Raw genomic sequence first — 25,657 nt, 5'->3', positions numbered from 1 at the left:
GGAGGGGGTGGGGCTAAGGCTGAATCACAAACAGGAGAGGAGAGGGACCGACCAAGAGAGATGAGCAAGTCTAGTTACCAACGGAGAAACCAAGGCGAGGGCTCAGGCGTTCGGCTAGAGCCAGAAACGGGGCGGACCAGAGCAGGGGAGAACGCGGCGGCGGGCCAGGCCTGGGCAGGGGCGGGGAGAAGGCCTGGAAGGCGGAGCAGGCTGTGAAGATAGGACCTTCTCGTAGGCATCCCGGCCAGGTCAGAGGGAGACCAAGGCCGGAGGGAGGGGCAGGGGCGTGGCCAGGGCTCAAGAGGCGGGGCAGGGGCACTTCGAAACCCAGAGGGCGGGACAGGGGCGGGGTTAGAACGCCGGAATATCCAAGCGGAAGACCTGCTGGGCAGATCCAAGCCCAGAGGGTGGGGCAGGGACAAACCCAGGACTCAAGCGAGCGCCCAAGTCCGGAGGGCGGAGCAGGGTCTGGTCCAAGTCCTGAAGGCGAAGCAGGGGCAGGGACAGGCCGGCGACGATGGTCAGACGACGAACGGCCGCGGGCCTAGGAAGTGCAGGGCCAGCACGAGCAGGCCAAGGAGCAGCAGCAGCCCGAGCAGCAGCCGCAGGAGCGTCCGCGCTGTGGAGCCGCGGGTTCCCCGGCCCGTCGACTGCACGTATCGCTCCACGGCGTCCGCGAAGCTGAACTTGTCGGGCACGTAGCCAAGCTGAGCGCGGGCCTTAGCGATCTGGAAGGTGTGCGTCACGGCCACGCTGCGCACCTGCGGGGAGAGGCGGGGCAGCCGAGGGACGGGACTAGTGGGCGTGGGGAGCAACCTCTACCATGTTTCACTCGAATGAGAGAGGGTAGGGATTTCCCTTCCGTCGCACAGAGATTTAAAAGGACCTCTATGCTGGATCTTGCGTCTGCGACACCCTCATCGGGGAAGACTTCCTGTCTCTCTTCCACCTCCATTTTCCTCGAGGGGGCGCCTCCAGGATACACTTTCTGCATCTCCCCACCCTACTGAACTCCTCAGTCCCCCAAAAGTAAAGGCCCCACCTCTGCACTCCCCTTCCCCGGCCCTAGCACGATGCCGGGGCTCAGGAGGCCCTTGATACATTCCGCCTGTGGCCTGAGTGCAGCTATCCGGAAAACTGTCTCCAGGAAACATCCTTGACTTTTCAGCCCACAGCCCCAGATGGAGTCTGGACAGGCAGGCTCCAGGGTGCAGGCTTCACGCCCTGGCTGATTAACTGAGCTTCCCTAAGAGAGGAATTCAATTATGCATAAGTGATTACTCTCTCCAGGGTTTGAAGCTGCGTTTCCTGATGCTAGATGGCCTGGGTCCCACAGGCTTCAAAGGTAGTGCTGACAACAACAATTACTGAATAAGTACTCTGTGCCTGTCATGGGCTAAATTCTTTCTAGGCCATATCTCATTTAATCTTCTGAAGTGGTAATACCACCATCTCCTCTTTTGAAAATTGAAGATCAGAGAGGTTAAGTGACTTGCCCAGGGTCACACAGAGGAGCCAAACTCTAGCCCATGCCCTTCCCTGCTATGCTAGGATTGAGAAGATACCCTCCCACCTGACTCATTTCTTCACCTTTTGTTCCTCAGCTGGACACTGGGAAGGAGTCCACTAGCTGCTGGATTCTGCTGTGGCCCTGAAACAGCCCTTGGGGTCAAGCCCCTGGTCTTGGATGCTTGAGTGAGGAGAGAGGGAGAGGGGCCAGTTCTTGTCCTTTTTTGCCTCAGCTAGTAAGTTCAGGGCTTTGGCTGGTACAGCTGTGAACTAGATAGGCAGGGTCCTGGGACACAGCATTCTCAGATCTCAGGCTTAGATGTCACCTCCTTTGGGAAGCCTCCCTAACTTCCTCAGAATTGGCTTAGGTGCCCCTTCTGTGTACTCTGAAGTTCCTCATTATTTCCCCCAGTATAGCCCTTGCTGGGCTGTCTTCCCCTTTGGGCTGTGAGCTCACCGTTAAATGAGATCATAATCTTTTTGCCCTTCCTAACTTAGCAAAGCATCAGAGACAATCAAATGAGAGAGTGGACTGGAAGGATTTTGCAAATAACACCAAACACCACGTGTTGCTTTACTCTTTACAATCTGCATTAAGACATCCTCTCTTTTAAACTGTATGTGCGAATAGAAAGCAAGGACTGTCTTGCCTCCACTCCTCAGCACAGTGCCTGGCATACATTAGGTGCTCAATACATGTCAAATGAATGAAAAAAGGCTATGAAGTCAAACTAGAGGGCTAGTTGGTGTGTCATAGACTGACCAGAAGAGGGCGCCCGAGCTACAGTGCCCAGAAACTTCCCAGCTAACTAGGGATCCTTTGCCCCCCGAGTTGAACAGGGAAACCCACAAGTGAGTGGAGAGAGAGGGGAGCCAGCTCCCTACCCGACCAAAACTCAGCAGCACTTTGGCAGCTATTTTATGTGACTATGTTTCCTGACATTTCACAGGCTAGTGGTTAAGCTTGAAATCATTTAGGTCTCCTCTGGGTTCAAATCTCGATGCTGCTACATAAGGGAATGGTCATGAACAGGTTATTTCACCCCCTCCCCCTCTCCCCGCTGAGTGTTTCATTTCCTTCTCTGTACATGGAGGTGATAACAGAATCCACAGTGTATAGTAGTTGTGAAGATTAAATGAGATAAACACAGTGCCTGGCATTTCACACTCAATAGATGGTCCCTATTTTCACTATTCTCTTTCCTCTGCTAGTCCAGACGGTTCAAAGGAGAGACCATAGGGAACTGCTTCTTTCTGTGGCCCGTTCTCGATTCTCTGAGGTGGAGAGCACTGAGCTTGGAATGTGAAGCCAATTCCAGAATGGTGGGACCCTGGACAAATCACTTATTTCTCTAGTGCTCAGTTTCTCACCATTAAATGAGATCATAATCTTTTCGCCCCTCCTAACTTAACAGAGCATCAGGGACAATCAAATGAGAGAGTGGACTAGAAGAATTTTGCAAATAACACCAAACACCACGTGTTGCTTTACTGTTTACAACCTGCATTAAAACACCCTCTCTTTTAAACTGTATATGCAAATAGAAAACTGCATCATCATTATTTGAGAACGGTGTTCTTAACACAGTAGGTACTTAATATATACTTATTATTCAGTGAGCAGGAACTGTGAGCCTCGAATCAACAGGCTCTGTGTGTGTGTGTGTGTGTGTGTGTGTGTGTGTGTGTGTGTGTATTGATGGTTATTGGGAGTAGTGACATTCCAAAAAGTGAATTTCATGGAACCTGCCTTTGGGAGCCTCCAGTCTGGCTGGGAAGACAAACTGCTTATGAATGAAATGACAGTGATCAAGGATGGGCTTGGAGCTGTTGCCCTTCAGGCCAAGAGAGCACAGCCTCAGCAAAAGCTCAGAGGTTGGGATGTTATACAGGATCTGGCCCTAGATTTGAGCCCACATGGGAGGTTCTGAGACCTCAGACAAGCATCCAGTTACGGTGTCAAAAGGTGAGGGTTTGTGGCAGTGGAGAAGGGGCAGGAAGGCAAGTGAGGGGCACCAGGGCACAGGGGCTCCCCTCACAGCAGCTCACTTACCTCACTCCGGGTGAGCAGCGGGGGGAGGCTGCAGATGGGCTTCAGGGCCAGGTGCAAATACTCCATCACTGTGGCTGTGTGGGGAGAGAGGGACCAGTGACCAGGGGGCCTGCTCTAGGCAAGCTCCAGGGAGGTTCTCAGGGACAAGTCAGTTGGGGGCATTATTTGCTTTGCTAGGGGGAATCTTCACTTTGCCAACTTTTCCTGTCCTTGGATTCCTTTAAATCAGCAGTTCTCCGCACACCCTGGGGTGCCTTGTTTGGCTGTGAAATATGTCACAAGTAAGTTATTATTAATATTCAAAGACTGACATTTTAAAATAAATCTGAGCAGATTCAAAGTGATCTCTACAATCATGTCTCTCTCACTCACATCTATCCCGATATGCTCTCTTGAGTCAGGGAGAAAGAAGTTGGAACAGTGGTTCAACTCAACCTGGGTTGCACTTCGGACCACTTTTTAAAATGTTCCTTCTTCCCCCACCCCCTTGCTTCCTGCGGATGCTGAGGTAATGGGTCTGGGGGTGTGGCTGAGGCATTTCTACATTTTAAATGATTCCCAGGTGATTCTACTGTGCAGCCAAAGTTAAGAAGCACTGAGTTTACAGTCAGCTCACTGGGAATTGGGAATTTATAGACAGTCCTCCAAAACTGCCAGAACCTGCGGTTGAACTTTTCTCAGCTGGGGGCCAAGGAGTGTCAATCTTGGTGGTAATGCTGTGCAGGGGAAGTCATCCTGTGTGGGCGCCCTGGGGGACAAAAATTTGCAAACCCCTGCTTTAAATGGCAGGCATCCCAATGCCTTATTTTTTATTTTTATTTTTTGGCTGCGCTGTGCAGCACGTGGGATCTTAGTTCCCAGACCAGGGATCGAACCCACATCCTCTGCATTGGAAGTGCGGAGTCTTAACCACCGGACCACCAGGGAAGTCCCCCAATGCACTTAAAGTGCAAGAGATCCAGCTGAGGTTTTCCAGGAACACAGTTATCTGTGACTTGAGGGCCACCTGCCCCCTCGGGCTGATCACTCCAAGCCTGAAGCCCGTGCAGCATTCCAGCTGGAAGGAGGCCAGCATAGGGAAGCTGGGGCGTGAGAGTAGAGACTGACCTTCAGGGTGAGGAGCAGAATCTAGGGTCAGACAGAACCCTCACATGTCCAAAAGCAGCCTTAACTCCAGGGCGACCTTGGGGGATGGGGCAGCCCCAGGGCTCCCCCTCCTCCGCCTGGCATAGCGCATTCCAGCACAGACAGCAGGACTGGGCGTGGGCTGCGGAGTCAGCCGAGCCCCGTGTGAATTCTGCCTCTCCCACCTTCTCACTGGGGCACCGTGGGCAGGTTGCTAACCTCTCAGAGCCTCAGTTGCCTCATCTGTACAATGGGCCTAACCACACCCACCTTGCAAGTGCGATAGGGTTTAAACAGGGCCAGGACTAGGGTGAGGGGAGTGAGGTGCCCCGAGTGCAAAATTTAAGGAGGCACTTGCTCTCAGGGCTGGGCAAGTGCAGATGGGGCTTGGAGCATTTGACTCCTGAGAGTGAGGGTTTCCTTAAATTTTGTGCTCTCAGTGCCCCACTCGCCTCAGCCAGGTCCTGGCTCTGGGTTTAAAATGAGGTAATGCATGTACATCTGGCACATGGAGGGTTTTCACATACACACTCCTTTCCTCACCTGACAGGTAAACCCAGGAAGTAGGAACCTGGATCCAGGGCTTGCTGTACCCCAGCTTCTCAAACTGCAAGGAAACATGGCTTGAGGTGAGAACGGATCCTTGGGGGGCTGGTAAAGGCCACATGTTGCCTTTACCCCAAGGCCAGCAGAGCACCTCCTGGCCCCTCCTCAGCTGCCCACCAAAGGGGGTAGACCCCACAGCCAGCCCCAAGTGTACACCAGTCTTTAAATGAAGCCCACACTGTGACCTGGAAAACTAAGTAGGAACTGACTGCATGGGGTGCAGTCCCATCATTTAGTTATTTTTTACATCTGCGTACACCCAAAGACACTCTAAGGCACTTATATAGAATCTGATTATTCTCTAGAATCTACTTTTCTGCTATTAAATTTAAAAAAAAAATGCATACGTATGGAGGGTGGTGGGAGAAGCATGAAAAGATGGGCTGGAAAAGGATGAACTGAGGTCTTCACTTGTATGAAAACTCTCCAGGTCAAAAAGACAGATAATAACAAGTGTTGACAGGATGTGGAGAAACTGGAACCCTCTTACACTGCTGGTGGGAATGTAAAATAGTGCAGCCGTTTTGGAAAACAGTCTGGCAGTAACTCAAAAGGTTAAACATAGAGTTACTGTATGATCCAGCAATTCCACTCCTAGGTATATACCCAACAGAAATGAGAAAGTATGTCCACACAACTATTTACACACGAATGTTCATGCAGCATTACTGATAACAGCCCCAAAACGGAAAACCCAAACTTCTATCAATTGATGAATGGATTAACAAAATGTGGCACAGCCATTGAATGAAATATCTTTTTGGCAGTAAAAAAGAATGAAGTACTGATATGACACATCCGCAACATGGATGAACCTTGAAAACATGCTAAATGAAAGAAACTTAACACAAAGCCCACATACTGTATGATTCCATTCATAGGAAATGTCCAGAACAGGCAAATCTACAGAAGCAGGAAGTAGCTTACTGGTTGCCTATGGCTAGGGGTGGGGTAGGGTGAGAGGTAAACAGAAGTGACAGCTAAAAGGTATGGTTTGGGGAGGTTCTTTTCTGGGAAGGTGATGAAATGTTCTAAAATGTGTTTTGCTGATGGTCGCACAACTCATACTAAAAACCATCGACTTGTATGCTTTCAATAGGTGAACTGTACGGTCTATAAATTATATCTCAATAAAGCTGTTAAAAGTTGACACGCAAAGGGCCTGAATGCCCCCAGGATGTATCCTCCAGCACGGGGTTTCTGGTCTACCCCGTCCAGGAGTCTGTAGGCTGCTGGCAGAGGAGGCCAGGACTCTCAGAGGGGCTGCAGCGTAGGGGCCCGAGGGCCAACACCTCCCTTTGTGCTTTGCCTACCTTCTACTTACCTCTTTCAGGGCCTCACCGCATAGTACGGGGGCCACAAGCAAAATCCCACAGGGCAGGACATCGACATAAACCAGGAAGCGGGCTGGGAGGGACTATGGCAAACTGGGGGAGCCCACAGCTCCCCAAAGGGGCAGCCGCCACCCAGCTCCAGCCAGTTCCAATGTTGCCCAGTGGACACTGTTGCCAGAGCTGGTCTTTAATGTGAAATCCTCTGATTGTTTTGGAAAAGGTGACAGGGAAAGAAGACGTGGGGATCCCTGAATTCTCACTTGGGATGGGGGCGGTGTCCAGGCACCTACCAGTGGGGCCATCCACTCGAAGAGGTTGACGCTCTCCCCATCATTGATGTAGTACGCCTGCCCACTCTGAGGGGGACACGAGGGGAGGGGGACGGTCAGGCACACGCCCGCCGCCTGACCTCACCCTCTCCGATGGCTCCCAGCAGCTGCCCCAACTCCCCACTTCTCCTGAGCAGCCCTGGAGACGGACCTGAACAAGTCCCTTTGAGTTCTGGGGCTGCCAACTGACTAGCTGTATGACCTCAGTGGAGTCACTTAACCTCTCTGTACCTCAGTTTCTTCATCTGAGAAATGGGAGCATAATAATGGCATCTCCCCCTTGGGCTGTTGTAAAGGTGCAGGTGACAATATATGTAAAACGCTTAGCATGCGGTGACTGTAATTCCGGGCTCAACAACACCTACCTCACAGGATCATTTCAAGGAGCTAACGATGCTCTAAAAGGCCACTTTCCCCCCCACCCCATCAGGCAGCTTGAATTGGGGAGCTATGTCGTGTGTGAGCCAGGAATCCCCGAGGGATGGGGGACACGCCTGCAGCCCGAGGGGTAAGGTCGGGGGAGCACTGCAGGAGACTCACAGCCACGTAGCCCTTGGCGGCGGTGAGGGCCTCGGCTGCTAGCACGTGTGCCTGCACCAGATTGCACACGTGGACCCAGTTCATCCTCGTCCTGCGGTCCCCAAATCGGAACATGAACAGTCTCTTCTTGATGTGGCCCTGGTGGTGAGGGGAGAGGGCGAGAAACACAGACCAAGCCTGGAGTGGCTTTAAAATCCATCTACATGCAGAAGGCTCCCAGACCAGACTCCTCTGTCCCAGCCCCACATGCCTTCCAGAAGTCTCCACCTGGCTGCCGGATAGACAAGGCAGACTTGTCCTGTCCTGTGAGTGCCTGATCCCCATTTGGCCGCCCCTCCCCCACCTCAGCCCACAGCACCCAGGGCTCAAGCCTAAAGCCTGCAGCCAGCTTTGGCTGTCCCCTCCCTCACTCTCCACACCCAACCCGTCTGCAGACCCAGTCGTCTCAGCCATTACAATCTGTCCAGAATTCGGCCACTCCTCACAGTACTGACTTCCGCCCTCATCTCTCGCCTGGACACTGAAACAGCCTCCTAACTGGTCCCCTGCTTCCACTCCCGGCCGCTGTGGCCTGTTCTCCATGCAGCTGGGGGATCCTTTTGAATCCTAAGTCAGATCTTGTCTCTTCTGCTCAGAAACTTCCGGGCGCCCATCCCACCAGGTCAGGTGGCAGAGGAGGCCCTTCTGCTCTGGCCCCAGCTACTCTCTGACGTGTCTCCCACCGACGCTTTTGCTCACTCTGCACGAGCTACTCGGCCTCCTCCCTGGAACGTGCCAGCAGGTCCCCACCTCAGGGCTTCGGACTAGCCTTTCCCTCTGTCTGGAAGGTTCTTCCTCCAGATAGCTGTGTGATGCACCTGGTCACCTCCTTCAAGTTGCTCAATATCCCTGCTTGAAGAGGCTCCCCGCCTGCCGGCACCCCCGGCTTCCCCCAACCCCACTCCACTTTTCCTCTTTCTCCATAGTCCCTGGCACCTTCAAACGTTCCTTGTATTGTATCATGTTTATTCTCTCTCTCTCCTCCTGTGAGAATATAAACCCCACAGGGGCGGGAATCATCTGTTTTGTTCACTGACCTGTGCCCAAACCTGGAACAGTTTTTCATTTCCAGCTTTGTGCCCAAGCTGTCTCCTCTATTTGGACCACTTTCTCTCTACCACCCCATTTCCTTGGTTAGCTCCTTCTGTATCCAAACAGCACAGCCATCACTTCCTCCAGGAAGCCCTCCTGGACCTCCCCTGCCAGGCCCTCTCTGCTGTGCTCCCATCTTCTCCCTCTCACCTCTACACAGCCCTTACCACCCTGAATCTGTGACTATGGCGTCTGTCTCCCTGACTAGGTTGTGAGAAATTTGAGGACAGGATCTAGAGCCCCTTGTAGCTATATCCCTGGCAACCAGCCTTCTCTGGAGACAGGTTTTCTGCGTGAAAAGCCTGGTGCTGGCAGCATGAGATGAGCCATCTGGCCCTCAAGGCGCTCACGTCTGAGCAGGGCAATAGTTTCCTCTGCCTCTTCGGGGTCATAGCTCCATGTCTCCTCTACCGGTACCCAGGCCTGGCTGGCACACCCCGAGAGCTCTGTTCCTGGTGGGCCTAATGGGGGCAGGACTTCTCCCAGAACTGAGGGTCCCCCGCTCGGGACACTGCCCCCAGACTGACGCGGTGACCGTGGGTCCCCATTCGCACACATATCAGCCAGGCTCCTCCTGTGCCTCCGGCCTGGGGCTGGGACAACATACCGCCACGCGGGGCAGGTGCCTTTGCTCTTCGGGGCCGTAGATCCCTGGGGGCCGGAGCACACATGTCCGCAGAGCGCCTCCTCCTACAACACAGGGGAGGGCAGTCAGGGGCCTGGGGAGGGGCGGATGAGCAGGGAGAGGGACAGAAAGGCTGTCCGCATCTCCTGGTTCTTACCCGGAAAGGTTAGTGGGGAAGGCAGGGTCTTGGGGTTTCCTCATTCAATTAATTATTCTCTCAGTCGATCAGTCAGTCATTCAACAAACACTGTTCAGAATCATCCCCCACCCCCAGCCCCCTCAGCACTGGGCCCTGGGATGGATGCTGTGAAGAATCCAAGGATGACCAAGAAATGGTCCCTGCCCTCACTGTGCTCTCAGGCCAGTAACAGAGGCAAGACCTAGATGCAGGTATCTGCATGGCCCGTGAGAGTTTAACCAGCACTTGACAGACATCTCCTTCGACTCCGAGGGTCCTACTGTGTCCATTTTACAGATGCGCACAGACCCACACGCCCTCATGCCAATAGCTATAGTTCTTTCCTTTTTCTGGTCATCAGTTAGATAAGGACCATGATGGCTCTCAGAGAGGTCCTACTATGTGGCTGGTGCTCTGGTAAGCCTGGAATTTTTCCCTCAAAGCAACCCTATGAGGTGGGAGCTGTTACTATTCCTGTTTTATGGATAAAAGAACCAAGGCTCAGAGAAGGGATGTGATTTGCCTAAGGGCACACAGCTCAGCCTCTCGGAGCTGAGATGGGGACCAAAGTCCAGGCACTTTCCACTAATACGTCTGGTGATACAGTACTAACAAATAGGCCCTCAGCTCTCTCAGCCTGGGTCTCCTCACCTGGAAAATGGGTGTTTTGTAACTGGTGGTAGCAGTCATACTTTCCAGACAACCAATGGAGAAATGAAAAGACTAGAGCCCTCAGTATGAGAGCTGGGGGTCTGTTCCCCTAACTCTCACTGCTCTGTGCCAGCAGAGTCCCCAGACCAAGACACAGCTTGGTCCAGGGCTTCCCAAATTCTCTGCTGAGGGGCCCCCACTGGTGGAAGTGGGAGCATGTCTCCCTAGGGGAAGTCTGGGGGTACAGCCTGAAGGGCTGCTCCAAACATATTCAAGTCTTAAGAAAGCCTACAAATTTTTCAATTTATTCTCATAATTCATTTTTGTTTAAGATTAAAATTTTAAAAAATTACTATTTGTAAATTATTTGTTCCCCAACCCCAAGTCCTTAACTGGGATGGAGCCTCCTGGAAGATGTTCCACTCCTCCAAGGCTCAGGTTTCCCTAGCGGCTGTGCCTCCAGTTTGGGGAGCCTAGTGTATGCCATCCTCTGGGACCGGAAGCCCACCTTCCTTTGGGGGTCCCTTCCGCTTTGCACCAGGTCTAGCGGGGGACTGTCAGTCTAGATGCACCTCTCTGCCCTGAGATGGCAGCCACGGGACCCAGGCTGGGCCAATGCCATGTTCTCACCCAGGAATGTGACTCTGTGCCTCACTGACACGGGATCGAAAATCATAGGACTGGGTTCACCCTGAGAGACTGATCACCAGCTCCTGCCTCCCAGGTCCCTGGAACTGCCCCGACCCTGTCCGTTCTAAGCCCTGGTGGTCATTTTTCTGGAATATATTTTCCAGAAGCTATCCCACATCCTTCCAGTATAAATTCCATTTTCTCCATAAATTAGCCAGGGTCAGTGTCTCCGGGTCATAGCCAAACACTCTGACTTCTCCCCCTCCAAAACCCTCACTTTACAATGAGGCCCAGTGTATTGGGTTGAACAGCGGCCCCCCCAAAAGATATGTCGGTGTCCTGGAACCCGTGGATGCTACTTCATTTGGAAAAGGGGTCTTTGAGGATATAATTAAGGACCTAAAAATGAGATGATCCTGGATTATCCGGGCGAGCCCTAAATCCAAGGTCAGGTATCCTTATAAGAGACTCACAGAGAAGAGACAGATGGAGAAGAGGAGAGGCCATGTGAAGACAGAGGAGGAGACTGGAGCGACGCAGCCACACACCAAAGAAGGACCCCCAAGCTTCTGGGGCCACCAGAAGCCGGAAGAGTCAAGGAAAGATTCTCCCCTCGCACTTTTGGAGGGAACGCAGCCCAAATGACACTTTGATTTCAGACATCTGACTGTAAACTGTGGGAACTGCGAGAGAAGAAGTTTCTGTTGTTTTAAGCCACCAGGTTTGTGGTAATTTGTGCCCGCGGCCCCCGGACACTGATACACCCAGAGACAGGAGGACACAGCACATTCACGTGGAGCTGGGGTCTGCACGCCTCAGGACTCTGCTACAGGGACCAGGGTGCTCCATGCCAGGTTAGAGGCAGAGTCTCAGGGACCAGCTTGGGTAGTAGGGACTGGAAATCACCCAGGGTGACCGTGGCTGGACTCCTGCAAGGCAGGTATCAGGTGAGCTTTTCTGTAAACAGCCTGCAGCTAATTTTAAACTCTGGGTCACCTGGGCATGGTGGGGGGAGGTTGGTTGGGCTACAGCTGACACTGGCCAGTGGGGCGCTGGGTGGCCACGTCACAGAGGGACTGCGCCCAGGGTATCCATGACTCTCCTGACCATGGAAAGCTGGGGATGCTTGTATAAATAATTCTCAGCCAGAGGATTAGGTGTCTGGCTTGTAGGCTGCTGGTCCAGCCAGGGGAGGCCCTGGTAGAGAAGAGAATTCAACTGCAGAGGGTCAAACTCCTGGGAAACACAGATGGATGTTCCCACTGGGATAAGGGGTTGAGGCTTGACAGGCCCAGGGTGAGAGGGTGGGGTAGGGAGGATTTTAGGGAAAAGAGTTCATGCTCAGAGACCTACTCAGCCATAGCTACAGTGGAGCACAGTGGTTAAGCCCCAGGCTCTGGTTTTAGACTCCCTTAGGGGGAGAGGGGGTTTTCAAATCCCACCTCTGCCACCTAAGAGCTATGTGACCTTGAGCTAAGTCAGTTAACATCTTAGCCTTAGTTTTCTCTCCTGTAAAATTGGGGATTATAATTTGAAACAACCTTTGCTCTCCAAATCCACTTGGCTCCTGAGTTTAGACAGTGAGGGAAACCAGGTTTTCTGTTTCTTTTTAGTTTCTGAATTTCAGAAAGCAAATAATGATAATTTAGATAGCAGGAATTTATCTGAATCTATTGATATTTGACTCCTGAGTTTGGAAAGCAAGGGGTAGCTAAGGTTCTTACCTCATATGGATGCTATGAAGAGTTATTGAGGCTTTTGCAGGTAAAATCAGCATGTAAAATAGGGCTTGGCATGTAGTAAGCATTCAATAAACACAAAATGTCCATGTTGGTGTTTTGTTTTGTTTTTTTTTTAACAGTGCCCATCATTATTTTATTCTCTCTCAAGCTCTTTGAGGTAAATTCCACTATCCATTTTTTCATAGGTGAGGAATCTGAGGCTGGGAGAGGGTAAGTGCATTGCCCAAGATCACATAGCTGAGAGGCGGTGGAGCTTGGATTTGAACTCAGTTCAGTCTGATGCCAGTACGTGGGTGCTTAGCCACTGTACCATGCTGCCACCTGTCCTTAATCTACTATTATTTCTCTATCACAATACAGTAAGAAGAGGCAATCCAGTAAGGCAGCCGAGGCCAATTTTTCTGGGAGTTACTGAAGGGCCCCTCACTTGCACAGCCCTTCCAAAGCGCTATACTTCATGCATATTCATAAGTTTGTACTCTTATAAAGAGGGTCCCCAAAACTGGATCCCCTCCTATGTGGCAGAAAAGAGAGCTAGACGTGGACTAGCTCAAGTGTCTCCCCACCAGGCCATGAGCAATGTGAGGGCAGAGACTGGGCCTGACGTTTTCTGGGCTGTATCCCTGGTGCAGTGTGGGTGCTCAGAATTTGTTGGACGATGAATGTCCAAGGCCCTGGGGAAGCGTTCTTTGGAAGGAAGCTGGGAACATACCAGCTAAAAGCTAGAATCGCACATGTGCTTCAGGGAGGGAGCAGTGGGCATGCACGTTGTCTGTGAGCAGGGCCCCCCAGTACTCACCTGGGAGAGGCGTCCCGTTGGCCATGAGGATCAACTGGTCGGCAATGGCTTTGGTTCGGGAGTAGTGGTCCATGTGCTATCAGAGGACGGGAGCACAGAGCCACCGAACAGGGGTCAGAGACACTGCTGGCCACACCTGCCCGGCCCACCCAGCCCTCCCGGCCCCAGGGCTGTACCTCTGCTTCAGACCACATGGGGGTTCACTTCTGGGACCCCCACTGGGAAATGGGCAGGCCCTGAGCCCCACTGCCCCTCCTCTCCCCCTGGGTGGGAGCCACAGGAACAGAGGAGAGAGTTCAGAGCAGTAAAAACGACCAGGGGCTCCTTGATTCGGGGAGGCTCCCGCAAGCCACAACGCCTGCTCTGGGATGTGAACGCTGGACGTGAGTTGATGGATTGTTCACATGGAGTCCTTTAGTGCTCACGGGGCATTTTCACATACATCATCTCACTTCCTGGTCTCCACGTCCCCATAGGGTGGTGCTATCACACCCAGATGAAGAAGGAGAGCCTCCAAGTGAAGTGGTTTGCTCATGGTTCCACAGTAGAAAGTGGCTTTGCTGGTTCAAGGCCAGGTCTACGTGATTTCAAAGCTCCTACTGGCACGACCAGCCAAAATAGGAGAAGGCGTTTGTGCCACGCCGTTTTGGGGACCCTTTCTTCCTGCGTCTTACCCTGAGTTGTGAAATTGACCCCGGCTCCGCCCATCCCTACCCTTTGGGCTGTGGGTTCCAAGTCCATTGGCCCTGCCCACCTCTCCTGGAAGCCAGGTACCTTCTCCAGTGGGAAATATGGCACAGAGTCCTCATCGCCCTGTTCTATGGGCGTCCCGCCGAATGCGACATTGACGGTGCTGGTGTAGACAAGCCTGGGAACGCGCCGGTGGACACAAACTACAGCGACAGGTCACACGGCAACACACACACACACACACACACACACACACACACAGTTGATGTGAGCAGGGAGTTGGCTGAGGAGGTACCCGTGGGGACCTCCTTGGGTGAATCCTCCACCCAGCCTCCTGCACACATCCTGGCTCGGGAGGGAAGAGCCTCCTTCCCTTAACTTGGGGAGGGGTCAAGTCCCCGCTCCCTGGGCCCTTGGGGGCCGGGCCGGCTCATTCTTCCTTCTCAGTGTGGCTGCGGCCCCTTAGCTACCTTGCCAGGGACAGGTCAGAAGAAAGTCTCACTCAGTGGGGACATAAGGAAAACACACTTTAGAATCAGAGAGAAAAATGGGATGCAGGACAAGGCAGGACATGCCCAGAGAGCCCAGATGTGAGTTTTCTAATTTGGTGCTTCAGCAACTTTTCTTGCTCCCAACCCCTAACCCCTCTGTGCAAACTCCACTCCCTGTGTCCCCAGACACACTGAGGCCACGCTGAGCCCCATGCCGGGGCCTGGGCAGGCCTGCAGAACAGGAAGGATGTGCTGCCCACAGGCCCTCTACTGGGGAGGGCGGGGGTGGGGGGAGGCTCCCACCTCCGTCCCCCTGCCCTGTCCCCCAGAGCCGGGCCTGCGCAGGGGTGGGGAGAGAAGCACAAACACACAGCAGGTCACACTCTGCTCTGAGCGCCTACCATCAATCACTAGTTTGGTGCCTCCAACATTTATAGACTCAATCTGCTCTTTTTGCAGCTAAAAGACAAGATGGAGGTGGGAGAGTCGGGGTGCTGTCTCATGCCTTGTAGCTGAGGCCGTGAGGCTGGGCTTGGGTGGCAGGGCGGGGGGCTACAGCTCAGAGGCAGGGATCCCGAGGGGCCCATGGGCAGTGCGGGGGTCCTGGGCTCTAGTGCCCCTTTCTGCCACCATATGCCTGGGCCACAGGGAAGGTTCTATCCCCCCTCTGGCCATCAGCTCCCTCATCTATGAAGTGAGGGAAGACCCCTTTGGGTGGTCAGCAGGATTTAATAAGCCCCATGAGAGGACATGGTACAGGGCATGACACAGAAAAGAGCCTCAGATGTGTTAGATTGTTTCCTGGCTCTAGAAGTCTCAGTTTCCTTATCCGTAAGATGGACAAGTAATACTGTCCCTACCCAAGTGAGAGGGCTGGGCTTTGAAAAATAAAAACAACTGGGCTACAGTGAGAGCTGCTTGTGCGCCAGGGATGGGGCGAAGCCTTTACATCTCATTTAATCCCTACACCCACACGGGAGGTGGGTTCCATATTGATTTTCAAACTGTATTTATTCTTGTTGCGGTTGTTTTCAATAGGTAATACAATCGCAAGGTTAAAAATAGCTCAAACAGTAAAACAAGAATGCAATGAAGAGGAAATTTCCCTCCCACTCCTGATTCCAAGTCTCCCTTTTCCCTCCGCAGACTGTTACCGGTCTCTGTATTTCTAGAGATAATCGACACATCAATATCAGCGCACACAATGTGTGAGTATATAGCTTTTTTTAAAAAAAAAAACAGTGTCAAACACTGTTTTCGTACCTTGGAAATAGTTCTGTTATCAGTACATATCGAGTTACCTCATTCTTTTGAATGGCTGCCTAGAATTTCATCGTTTAGCTATATCACAATTTATTTAAATAATCTCCAACAGATGGGCATTTCAGTTGTTTCCTGTTTTGTTATTAAAAACAATGCTACAAATACATAAGTAAGTGTAGTTTCTGAGTCAAAGGGTATTGCATGCTTTGATAGATACTGTTATACTGCTCTCTGGGGAGGTCGTGACATAAGTTCTAATAGTGTCCTCACTCTACAGGTGAAGAAACAGAGGCTCAGAGAGGTTAACTTTCCAAGCCATACAGCTAGAAAATGGCAGAACTGGCATTTGGTCCCATGGGTGTAGCCCAAATCCTCCCTGGAGTAGGTGACGAGCATGATGAACACCGGGCACGAAGGGGGCGGGCAGAGCCGGGACCTAAGCCTTGCACGTGAGGCACTCACCTGCTCGGCACCAGACATTCCGCAGGAGGCCATGTGGAAGACGCAGTCCACCCCTTCGAAGGCGCGGTGCAGGGCTTCTGCATCGCGGACATCAGCCTGAAACAGAGAAGGAATACACGGAGGTAGGAGGTCTGGGTTCAAGGCAATCAGAGGTAACAGCTGTGCCAGGTCCCGGAGCTGGCCCCCTGACCTGACCCGGGCCCAGCACCTGCAGGGCCCGGACAGGCTGTGGGGCAGGATTTACTAGATGATCCCACTGGGCATCTTCATCATCATCGGCCCCATTTATGGAGCTAAGTCACAGAGGCTGTGCTCAGTGTTTTACATGCACTGTCTTCTCAACTCCCCACGAGACCCTTGCGAAGCAGATATGGTTAGTGTCCCCTTTCTGTGGATGAAGACGTGAGGCTCAGAGGTGCGGGACCCTGTGGCCAAGGCTGCCCAGCTGGGAGCTGGAGTTGGAGCTTAAACAGTTTGACTCCGCAGCCTGTACTTTTCAATGCCAGGCACTGGTTACACATCAGACACCATCCCCTGACCTCCACCACCAGCCTGCCCCCGCCATCACTGCACCTGGATGAACTCGGTCCCCGGGCACAGCACCCACTGGGGTCTGCGGAGGTCGAGCAGGATGACAGAAGTGCCGCTCCTGGCCAGGCTGGAACCCAGGCTAAAGCCCAGGTAGCCTCCTCCTCCAGTCACCAGAACCTTCTGCTTAGAGGCCTGCACAGGTGTGGCCTGAGTCTTCTGCTGCAGCGCTGGCGTTGGGGCTGTCACGGGCTCACTGGCTTTCTGCCCAGCCCCGGATTCCCGTCTGGGCCCAGGCCCTACCCCTGACCCAGATAAAGGTGCAGCTCCTGAAGCAGGTACTGACCCAGCTCCTGGCCCAGGCCCCAGAGCTGGTCCAGGCGCTGAAGCAGCGCCAGGCCCTGGTCCAGGCCCCAACACTGCGCCAGACCCTTGTCTGGGTCCCAGAACAGCACTAGGCTCCTTCCCAGGCCCTGACACTGCTCCAGTCCCTGGCCCAGCTCCTGAAGCAGCACCAGGCCTTGATCCAGGTTCTAGAACCACACCAGGCCCCAGCCCAGGCCCCGGAACAGTACCAGGCCCCAGCCCAGACCCCAGAACTGCACCAGGACTCGGCCCAGGCCCCGGAAGAGTACCAGGCCCAGGTCCAGGTCCTGACACAGCACCAGGCCCCAGCCCAGGTCTGGACACAGCAGCAGGCCCTGGTCCAGGTTCTAGAACCACACCAGGCCCCGGCCCAGGTCTGGACACAGCACCAGGCCCCGGCCCAGGCCCTGACTCAGACCCCAGGCTTGAGACCCCACCCCAGGCCTGGCAGAGAGGGCAGCTCTGCTCGCCCTGCCCTGCAGCTTTGCAGGCCTCTGGGGAGGAGCCTGCCAGGTTGGGCTTCATCTTCTACTGAGCCATGTGGACCCGGGATCTGTCCACCTGTAGGAAAAAATAGAAGAACGTATGTTCTAGAGTTGTCTCAACTCATGTAGATTATCAGACCCCTGCGGGCTTAGGGGACCTCCTGGTGGGAATTAGAGACCCTCTGAGTTCCCAAACGTGTCCCTTTCAGAATCTTGAGAACTTCCAAGGTGGCTGCTGCCTTCCTCAGAGAGAGTCAGAGACAAAGCAGCCAGGCCTTGGGTTTCACAGCTCAGGAAACCAAGGCCCAACGTCACACTGCGTGGCTGAGATTTACACCAAGAATTCCTGGCTTCTCTACCAGTTCCTTAAAATCCCAGTTCCCATGTAGTACCAGAGGGAGACAGATCAAATCGTGCCAAGGGGAACCCCACCTGACTGGGGGTGGTGACTGCTTTCTGATGGGGAAATGGGGAGGGCTTCCTGGAGGAGGAGAGAAGGGAGGAATCCACATGGGATCCAAAGGGCCTTGGAAACTTGCACAAGTGCTGCACCGCCTCTGCCCTGGCAACTGCTGCCTCTGCTTCTCCCAGGTCCCCCAGCAGTGCAGATGGCTGGCACCACAAGGCCTACCAAGCCCCCTGTGGGCTTCAGGATCAGGTCTATGGGTCTCGGGGGCCAGCACTGAGGATCTCATCCTCCTCACTCTAGACTTAAAGCGAGCCAGGCTGTCAGTCACTGTTACCATCGCCTCACCCCCAGCCCCCCACCTCCTGCTCCACCTGAGGATAAGGCTGGCCCAGAGGCCGGATCACCATTATCATCATTAATAACAGCAGCAACTGTGTACTGTCAGCCTGCCGTGCGCCAGGCCCCGTGGATACAGAGAGAGGTAAACTCTGCCCTGCGTGGCACACAGTGGTTGTGAAAAAAAAAACAGGTGCAACTGGGTGACTGAATGACTGAGTAATGAGCCCCACAGGTGTTGCGGGTGGTGGTCACGGGTCAGGGACCAGGACAGCTATACAGCATCTTCTAGTCTCCTCTGTCACTGCCCTGCTCTCTGAAGTTCTGAGTGAGGGATATAGTCATGCCGCATACAAGCACTGACACTCATGGGTGCAACAGGGAGGGGAGACACCCCAGACGTTAGTCGTCACAGGGGATGAGTCTAATTCCTCCACTGGGAGGGGGGAATACAGCCACAGAGTGGAGCCCTCCTCTACCCAGGCCCGGGGACTCTGTCCTGGGGAAGGGTTTGTGGCACCAGAACTGTCCTTCTATCCTATGGGGCTGCTTCCAGCGACAAAGGCTGGGACCCTGCCTCAGGTCCCATTTGCTGCGTGTGCCCTTGGGCAAGGTCCTTATCACCTCACTGCACCTCAGTATCCACGTCTGTCAAATGAACCCCCGTAACTCTCACAGACGGCAGAGTCCTCACAGACCACTGGCATGCACGCTCCAAGAAGGCTTGGATCACTATAGTGTCCATGGCACCCAGTCCTGTGCCTGGCACAAAGCAGGCCGTCAGTAAACAGCCGCTGAGTGAATGAAACCACTCAGGACTGTTCTGCATGAGGGAGCCTAGGGCCAAGCACCCGGCTGACCCCCGGCACTGCCGCATTTAATCCTCCTGGCGGTCCTCTGCAGCGGGGGCTACTGTTCCCATCATCTGGGGAGGGAAACTGAGGCTCAGAGAACATTTGCGAACTCTGATGGAGTCTCAGCGAATGGCTGGCCCTGGATCCAGGTCGCTGGGGACCCAAAGCGGGGTTGGGTGAAAGGAATCGGTGGAAGATGGTCAGGGACCCCTTCGGGCAGGCGCGCCCGCCTCGATGGGGTGGCAGGAGCAGGTCCCCAAGCTGAGAGCGGCAGCCTGGCAGCTCGGGGGCGGGTCCTCCCTGCTGCCGCGTGCGCCCGCCGCCCCGCGTCCCCAGCCTCGCGCCCTGGCTCCGCTCACCCGGCCCGGCTCCCGCGGCGCTGCGTGATCCCGGCTGCAACCCCGCGTCAGTCAGTCTCCGCGCAGAGCCCGGCGCTAAGGGGCTGCCCCCTCCTCGGGGCGGGGCCGGCCTGGGCTCCGGGGACCGCCCCGCGCCCGCCCCACGCCCGCCCCGCGCCGGTTTCCTGCGTACCGGCTGCACCCACTACCCCCTCCGCCGCAACCGTCGTCTCTAAGGCGGGGACACGCACGCTCTCCCAGAGGGGAAAGTGAGGGCGGTCGAAGGGTGAAATGGGCCACGATGCTAGTGGGGAAAGGGCGCGAAGGTTCTGCGTGCTGGTCCGGGTCCTGCCCGCATAGACGGCCTAGAACCCCAAGAAACGGTGTTTCTTTCTCCACCCACCTACCCATCCATGTCCTCTCCCACGTGGTCCCGTCTGTTTAGCCTACCTCTTGCCTTCTTTCCTCCTGCCCTCCTTCCCTCCCTCCTTCCTCTCTTTCATCTATTCATTATCCCACCTATTCTTCCATCCACCTCTGTCTATTCATCCATCCTTCCACCAATTTTAAACTATTTTTTTGTCCATTCATCCATTCATCTATTCACCCGTTATTCTGTCTTTCCACCTATCTATCCATCAAGCCTTCCATCCATCCAGTTCATTTCATATCTTTCTTTCCTGCCTTCCACCCATCTATCTACCCTTCCTTTCTTACATCCTTCCACCCACCTCTGGGTTAGCCATTCTCCAATGCCATCATTCCACATTTAATAGGTGATTTTTCAGTGCTGTCCTTTCCCTTGCACTGGGGACCCAGATGGATCGCACCATCCCTGGAAAATTCATTTGTAAGTGCCAGTGGCAGAGGGCAGGCATCTGCCCAACAGTGGGCACAGCTTCAGAGCACCAAGGGCTGGTTACTTTGGTTTGAAGAGGGCTACTGGAAAGGCTTCACCTAAATGAAACTCCTCTGTGGACATAGGTGGGTGTGGGGAAGAGAAAAACCTCAGCCAGCACATGCGATGTGCCAGGTGGTAAGGTATCTTGCTTAATCCTCACAACTCTGTTTTAGCCCAATTTTAGAGACAGTGAAGCAGGTTCAGAGAGATAAAAAGGGGCTCAGAGTGTAGTGGGAAAAGGCCATGGGGTCAGCCCTGGGTTTAAATCTTGGCCCTGCTACTTTTTTGTTGTGTGTGTTTGGGCAGCTACAAGGCTTGGTTTCCTCATCCATTAACAGGAACTGGTGTGTACTTTACAGTTGTGATGTTGCAAGCCTTGTGGCTCACAAGGTACCATATGCAGAATGCTGAGTATTGTGCCTGCCCAGTTGGTGCTCAACCAACGGTAGCTGTTTTCATCATTATATGAGAGGAGGTTGGGATTCAAACCCAGTACCTGTGATTCGCTGCTTTGCAAACCATGTCTCTGGTCTGTCCTTCCATTCACAAAGACCAGCCTCTTCCTCTCCCACCAGCAGGGCTGGAGAACTCTTGTTCCCCAGGCCCAAGTGTCATCTGGCTGGTATCATCTCATTAGGAGAAGCATAGTTTACAACACAAGTGTTATAGCTGAATTGTGCCCCCCTCAAGTTCATATGTTGAAGTCCTAAGCCCCAGTACCCCAGCATGCGACCTTAGCTGGGAATAGAGTCGTTGCAGATGTAATTAAAGATAAGGTCATACTAGAGTACGGTCCTAATCCAGTATGACTGGCATCCTTATAAAAAGGGGAAATTTGGACACAGACATCTGCACAAGGAGAGCATCATGGGAAGATTGGAGTTATGCTGCCAGAAGCAAGGAACTGCTAGAAGCCAGGAGAGAGGCCTGGAACAGACCTTTCCCCGTGCCTTCAGAGGGAGCATGGGCCTGTCTGTACCTAGATCTCGGACTTCCAGCCTCCAGAGCTGGAGACAATACACTTGTGTTATTTCAGCCACTCAGTCTGTGGTACTTTGTTATGACAGCCTGAGGGACATACTACAGCGACCACAGGCATGGATAGAGATGATGCAGAGGGCAGCTGTCCAAGACAGTGACCAGACTGAGACCCACTGTGGAAGGGGCTGTGATCATTGCTGTCTCCCTGGGCCAGTACAGAGCCTGGCCAAAGCCATGGCTTGTCAAGTCTCAGTAAACTGTGTTTTTAAACAATCTGATGAATTTTTACTTATGTATATATCAATGTAACCACCGCCAGATCAAGGTATAGCCCCGTTGTGGCCCCAACACACAAGGTAATCATTATTCTGACTTCTGTCACCAACAATAGTTTTGCCTATTCTTGAACTTCATATAAATGGAATTACACTGTATGTACTCTTTTGTGTCTGGTTTCTTCTGCCCAATATTGCTCATAAAATTGATGCAGCTTGTTGAATATAGCTGTAGTTCATTCTTTTAAATTGATGTGTAGTATTCCACTGCACAGATGTATCACAATTTATTTGTCCATTCTACCATTGATGGGCATGTAAGTAGTTTCCATTTTCTGACTCTTACGAATAAAGTTGCTGTAAACATTCTTGTGTATGTCTTTTGTCGAACGTGGGCACTCATTTCTCTTGGAGTGGAAGTGCTGGCAGAGAGAAGGCACATGTTCTACTCCGGTGAAAATTGCCAGACAGCTTTCCAGCGCGGTTGCACCAAGTTACACCGCTCCACCCTCCACTCCAGCAACACGTGAGGGTTCCGACTGCTCCCTGTCTTCAACTTGCCGGTCTTTATTTTTAGCCACTCTGGTGGGTGTGTAGAGGTTCTCACTGTAGTTTTAATTAGCATTTTGCTGATGGGTAAGGCTGTTGAGCACCTATTTTCATATACCTCTTGTTCATTTATACCTGTCTGAGCCTTTTGTCCATTTTAAAAAAATCGGATGTTTATCATTTTCTTATTTATCATCTTTCTTTTTTTTTTTTAATTACACTTACACTATACTAGGTGTGCTTTATTTATTTATGGCTGTGTTGGATCTTCGTTTCTGTGCGAGGGCTTTCTCTAGTTGTGGCAAGCGGGGGCCACTCTTCATTGCGGTGCACGGGCCTCTCACTATCGCGGCCTCTCTTGTTGCGGAGCACAGGCTCCAGACGCGCAGGCTCAGTAATTGTGGCTCATGGGCCCATTTGCTCCGCGGCATGTGGGCTCTTCCCAGACCAGGGCTCGAACCCGTGTCTCCTGCATTGGCAGGTAGATTCTCAAACACTGAGCCATCAGGGAAGCCCTATCATCTTTCTTATTCGGAGTTCTTCATATATCTAGATACGAGTCTTTTAATAAAGTTTTATCACACCAAAAATTTACACAGAGAGAGAGACACAGACACACACACCAATGATCACATCCATTTAAAAGTAACTTTGATCGTATTAATTAAATAAAAGCAATTTTTCCTGTCTTAGAAATGACCCCAGCTGACATAACACATGACACAGACATTTCATATGTACACAGTGGGGCTGGCCCCGCAGGTCCAGCCCGATTTTCACATGCTTGAGCTGAGCGTTCTCTCCGGACTGGGCTCCAGAGCAGACTTCAGTTCAGTTCAGACGAGCAGGGGCGGTGGGTGGCGGTGAGACTCACTTGTTTCTTCTTCCTCCAAGATGGGCTGACGGTGAGTCTGCATCGCACCCGTGGATCAGGGTGGTGGGGAAACACAGAGCAAGAGGACCGGGGCAGAAACAATCCCATCTGGCTGGTCTCCAGAGCTGGGCTCTCACAACTAAGCTTCATGCTCACTGTTTACTATGTGTCTGCCACGTGGCAGATTCTTGGGACCCAGAGATGGTTAGGACACCAGCCTCATCCTGAGGGAGCTCACGGTCAAGGAGAAGAGACAAGGGAGCAAGGAAGCATAATGTGGAGTGCAAAGTGTAGTTAAGTGTCACCTCTATAAAGAGGGATGTGTGGTCAGGATGCTATGGGGGGAAGACTGGCATCTCCCAGCTCTTGATGGGTCCCAGGGGCATCTCCACAGTGGAGCTGATGCCACTTGCACTGTGCCTTCATGGGCGAGAAGGAGTCAGCAGGCAGAGGGTGGCAGAAGGATGTTCCAAGCAGGGGGCTCAGTGCAGGACTTCCAGCAAGTGACAGTCCTGTGACTGAAGTGTAGGGTGTGTTGGGGACAAGGCGGGAACATTAGGGTGGACCCAGGGATAGAGAGCTTTCCTCTCTCAGCTTCCAGGGAGTCCTGGTGCCTGGAATCATGCTGATCTGTGGGTTACAGCTTTCTAGGGCACCTTTCCCTCTGGGCCAACACTTACTGAGTGGTTCTTCGTAGGATGGCCTTTCTATTTAGAGGAATCATTGTTTCTGATCCCTCCCCAGAGTCACTGCTGTCCACAAAATAGAGCATGCTGCCTGGCCCTTGACGGGCACTCAAAAGTTGATGAGTTCATCCCCTCCCCTTACCTGAGAACACTTTTCTAAAACGGAGCGACCTTTGGTTCTGTGTTGTTTTTCTTCTGGAGTTGGGACCTAGTGAACAGGAGATGAAGAAAGATGGACCCTCGATGCCCAAATTTCTGGGCCTGGCAGGGAGAAGCAGGGCAGGAGCTCTTGGAGCAAGGGTGTCATGACCGAGTGGGCACTGACGTGACGGGGCCCCAGGGTCTGGGTGGGCTGGAGCCACGAGGCAGGTGGGAGGGGCTGCTTGAAGGGCATACCTGAAGGACTGGGCCTGCCAGAGGAAGCTTCTGGCCTTGGTGATCTCCTGGGCCAATCTCCTTAAATCATCTCCTTCAAATAGTGGCAGCATGGGGTCCTTGAAAAGGGGAAATGAGTATGAAGTTAGATCCATTAAATGACTGGGTGGGACTTGAAAATCCAAAATCTCAGGAGAAAAGTTTTAGAGTGAACTCAAAGCAGCCTTCCTCCCAGTGCAGGAAATCTTGTGGGCCTCAGCTTGCATGTTTCCCGGGACAGGGAGCTCACCACCTGTCAAGGCAGTCATTCTGCAAAGAGGACACTTTGCAGTGAGATGTCTGAGAGTCAGTGTAGGGAGGGGATGGTGGAAACTAAGAGGGTCTCTGGACTTCACTGAAGTCAGCACAGCTCTGCCCAGTAGAACAGAAGTAGTATATACACCTTATCTCACTGTTAATCAGTAAAACCTATACAGCCCCTTCTCTATTTCTTCTAGTAAAACAGCTCCACAGACATGCCTTTTTCTTATGTCAACTAATGAAATTCTAGAGCCTAGCCTTAAAAGTACAAGTTCTCACAATTAGCAAGAGAATCTAAGAAAGAGATGAAACTGTTCCTTCTCCCTGGGAGCAGTAGTGGCAAAGGTCCCACTCTGCACCCAGAAACTATTCAAAGAATCTGATTTGATAAGGTATGAAACAGAGAACCTTCCCAATATCGTTGTTTGTTTTCCTGTCTAATAAGGATATGGGTGAATATTCATTACTTTTACTTATTCTGATCTCTGTATTATTTGTAATATTTGCCCCTAAAACAGTTACTCAAAGAAATCATGCAAAGCATTGACTTCAAAAATTATGCAATGTTCTGTAAACTTTAATTCCCCCCCACCAAAAAAAAAAAAAACATCTGGTATTCTGGTTGGTTGTCTTACTGGATGATTTGTTGGCCTGGAAATGTTGTAATTCACAGCAGCACATTCCTAGAAGGTATGAATATGTACATAATTTTTCTATCAGATTGTAAGATCTTATCCTGCATGCATTATAAAACCTATGACTTTACTGTATTATTTTTTAACAGATCATTTGAATATCTGTGCTTCAATGAATTTAAGGCGGGAAGACAGAAATATCCAAGAATTAAAGCACAGAACTTAGGAGCATGGGTGTCTGGGCTCCGGCTTTACCATTTACTCCGACTTTAGGTGTATTCCGAAACCTGACTGACCCTGTTCATTCATCTGTTAAATGGGTATAACAATGGCTGGAAGGCTTAAAAGAGGTAATTTACATAATGCAACAAACCTGTAGCATGTAGGAAGTGCTCAGTGAATGTGAACTGTTCTACTATTAAATAATGCCCCTAACCCTGCTTCTTTCCCAGCCTCTAGGGGAGGCAGCTTAAAAGGAGAGCAGCAGGGAAACACAACCTTTTTGAGTCAATACTTTGTTTTACAAGAGAAGCAGAGATCTTATCAATCAGGAGGAAAAAGCCACGCCTGTTGACATTTTATTGAGCTGTTTCAACAGAACTCACCC

The 25,657-nt window shown here is 52.3% G+C and overlaps 2 protein-coding genes across 2 annotated transcripts in view; both read right to left on the bottom strand.

Annotated features, from left to right (window-relative positions):
• Nucleotides 1-521: 521 nt before the first annotated feature.
• Nucleotides 522-17,577, bottom strand: SDR42E2 (short chain dehydrogenase/reductase family 42E, member 2). The gene is made up of 12 exons (XM_036826778.1): nucleotides 17,523-17,577; nucleotides 16,732-16,916; nucleotides 16,159-16,254; nucleotides 14,835-14,892; nucleotides 14,027-14,145; nucleotides 13,253-13,328; nucleotides 9,235-9,317; nucleotides 7,497-7,634; nucleotides 6,918-6,983; nucleotides 5,231-5,294; nucleotides 3,563-3,636; nucleotides 522-761 (listed from the first exon to the last, which is right to left on the bottom strand). Exons 1-12 carry the CDS (start codon nucleotides 17,575-17,577, stop codon nucleotides 522-524), a joined length of 1,254 nt encoding a protein of 417 aa, XP_036682673.1.
• A 5,449-nt stretch (nucleotides 17,578-23,026) lies between these two features.
• Nucleotides 23,027-25,657, bottom strand: part of VWA3A (von Willebrand factor A domain containing 3A) — a 45,198-nt gene continuing 42,567 nt past the window's right edge. Inside the window, exons 32-34 of the mRNA XM_036826777.1 lie at nucleotides 24,137-24,234; nucleotides 23,883-23,948; nucleotides 23,027-23,091 (exon numbers count right to left, since the gene is read on the bottom strand). Coding sequence (XP_036682672.1) covers nucleotides 23,897-23,948; nucleotides 24,137-24,234 — 150 coding nt within the window. The 3' untranslated portion in view covers nucleotides 23,027-23,091; nucleotides 23,883-23,896. The remainder of the gene's footprint in view (nucleotides 23,092-23,882; nucleotides 23,949-24,136; nucleotides 24,235-25,657) is intronic.

Source organism: Balaenoptera musculus, chromosome 15, assembly GCF_009873245.2.
Source record: "Balaenoptera musculus isolate JJ_BM4_2016_0621 chromosome 15, mBalMus1.pri.v3, whole genome shotgun sequence".
Taxonomy (NCBI): Eukaryota; Metazoa; Chordata; class Mammalia; order Artiodactyla; family Balaenopteridae; genus Balaenoptera; species Balaenoptera musculus.
The sequence above is the reverse complement of the archived record's forward strand: the minus strand, read 5'-3'. Positions and strand labels throughout refer to the sequence as shown.

What these genes read in the sequence shown, in the direction of transcription:
- SDR42E2 (XM_036826778.1), bottom strand. Translation starts at nt 17,577, where the DNA reads ATGAAGCCCAACCTGGCAGGCTCCTCCCCAGAGGCCTGCAAAGCTGCA. An exon ending in CGGGGACCGAGTTCATCCAG is followed by an intron (nt 16,255 to 16,731) that starts GTGCAGTGATGG and finishes TCTCTGTTTCAG; the next exon opens with GCTGATGTCCGCGATGCAGA. An exon ending in CCGCCAAGGGCTACGTGGCT is followed by an intron (nt 6,984 to 7,496) that starts GTGAGTCTCCTG and finishes TGTCCCCCTCAG; the next exon opens with AGTGGGCAGGCGTACTACAT.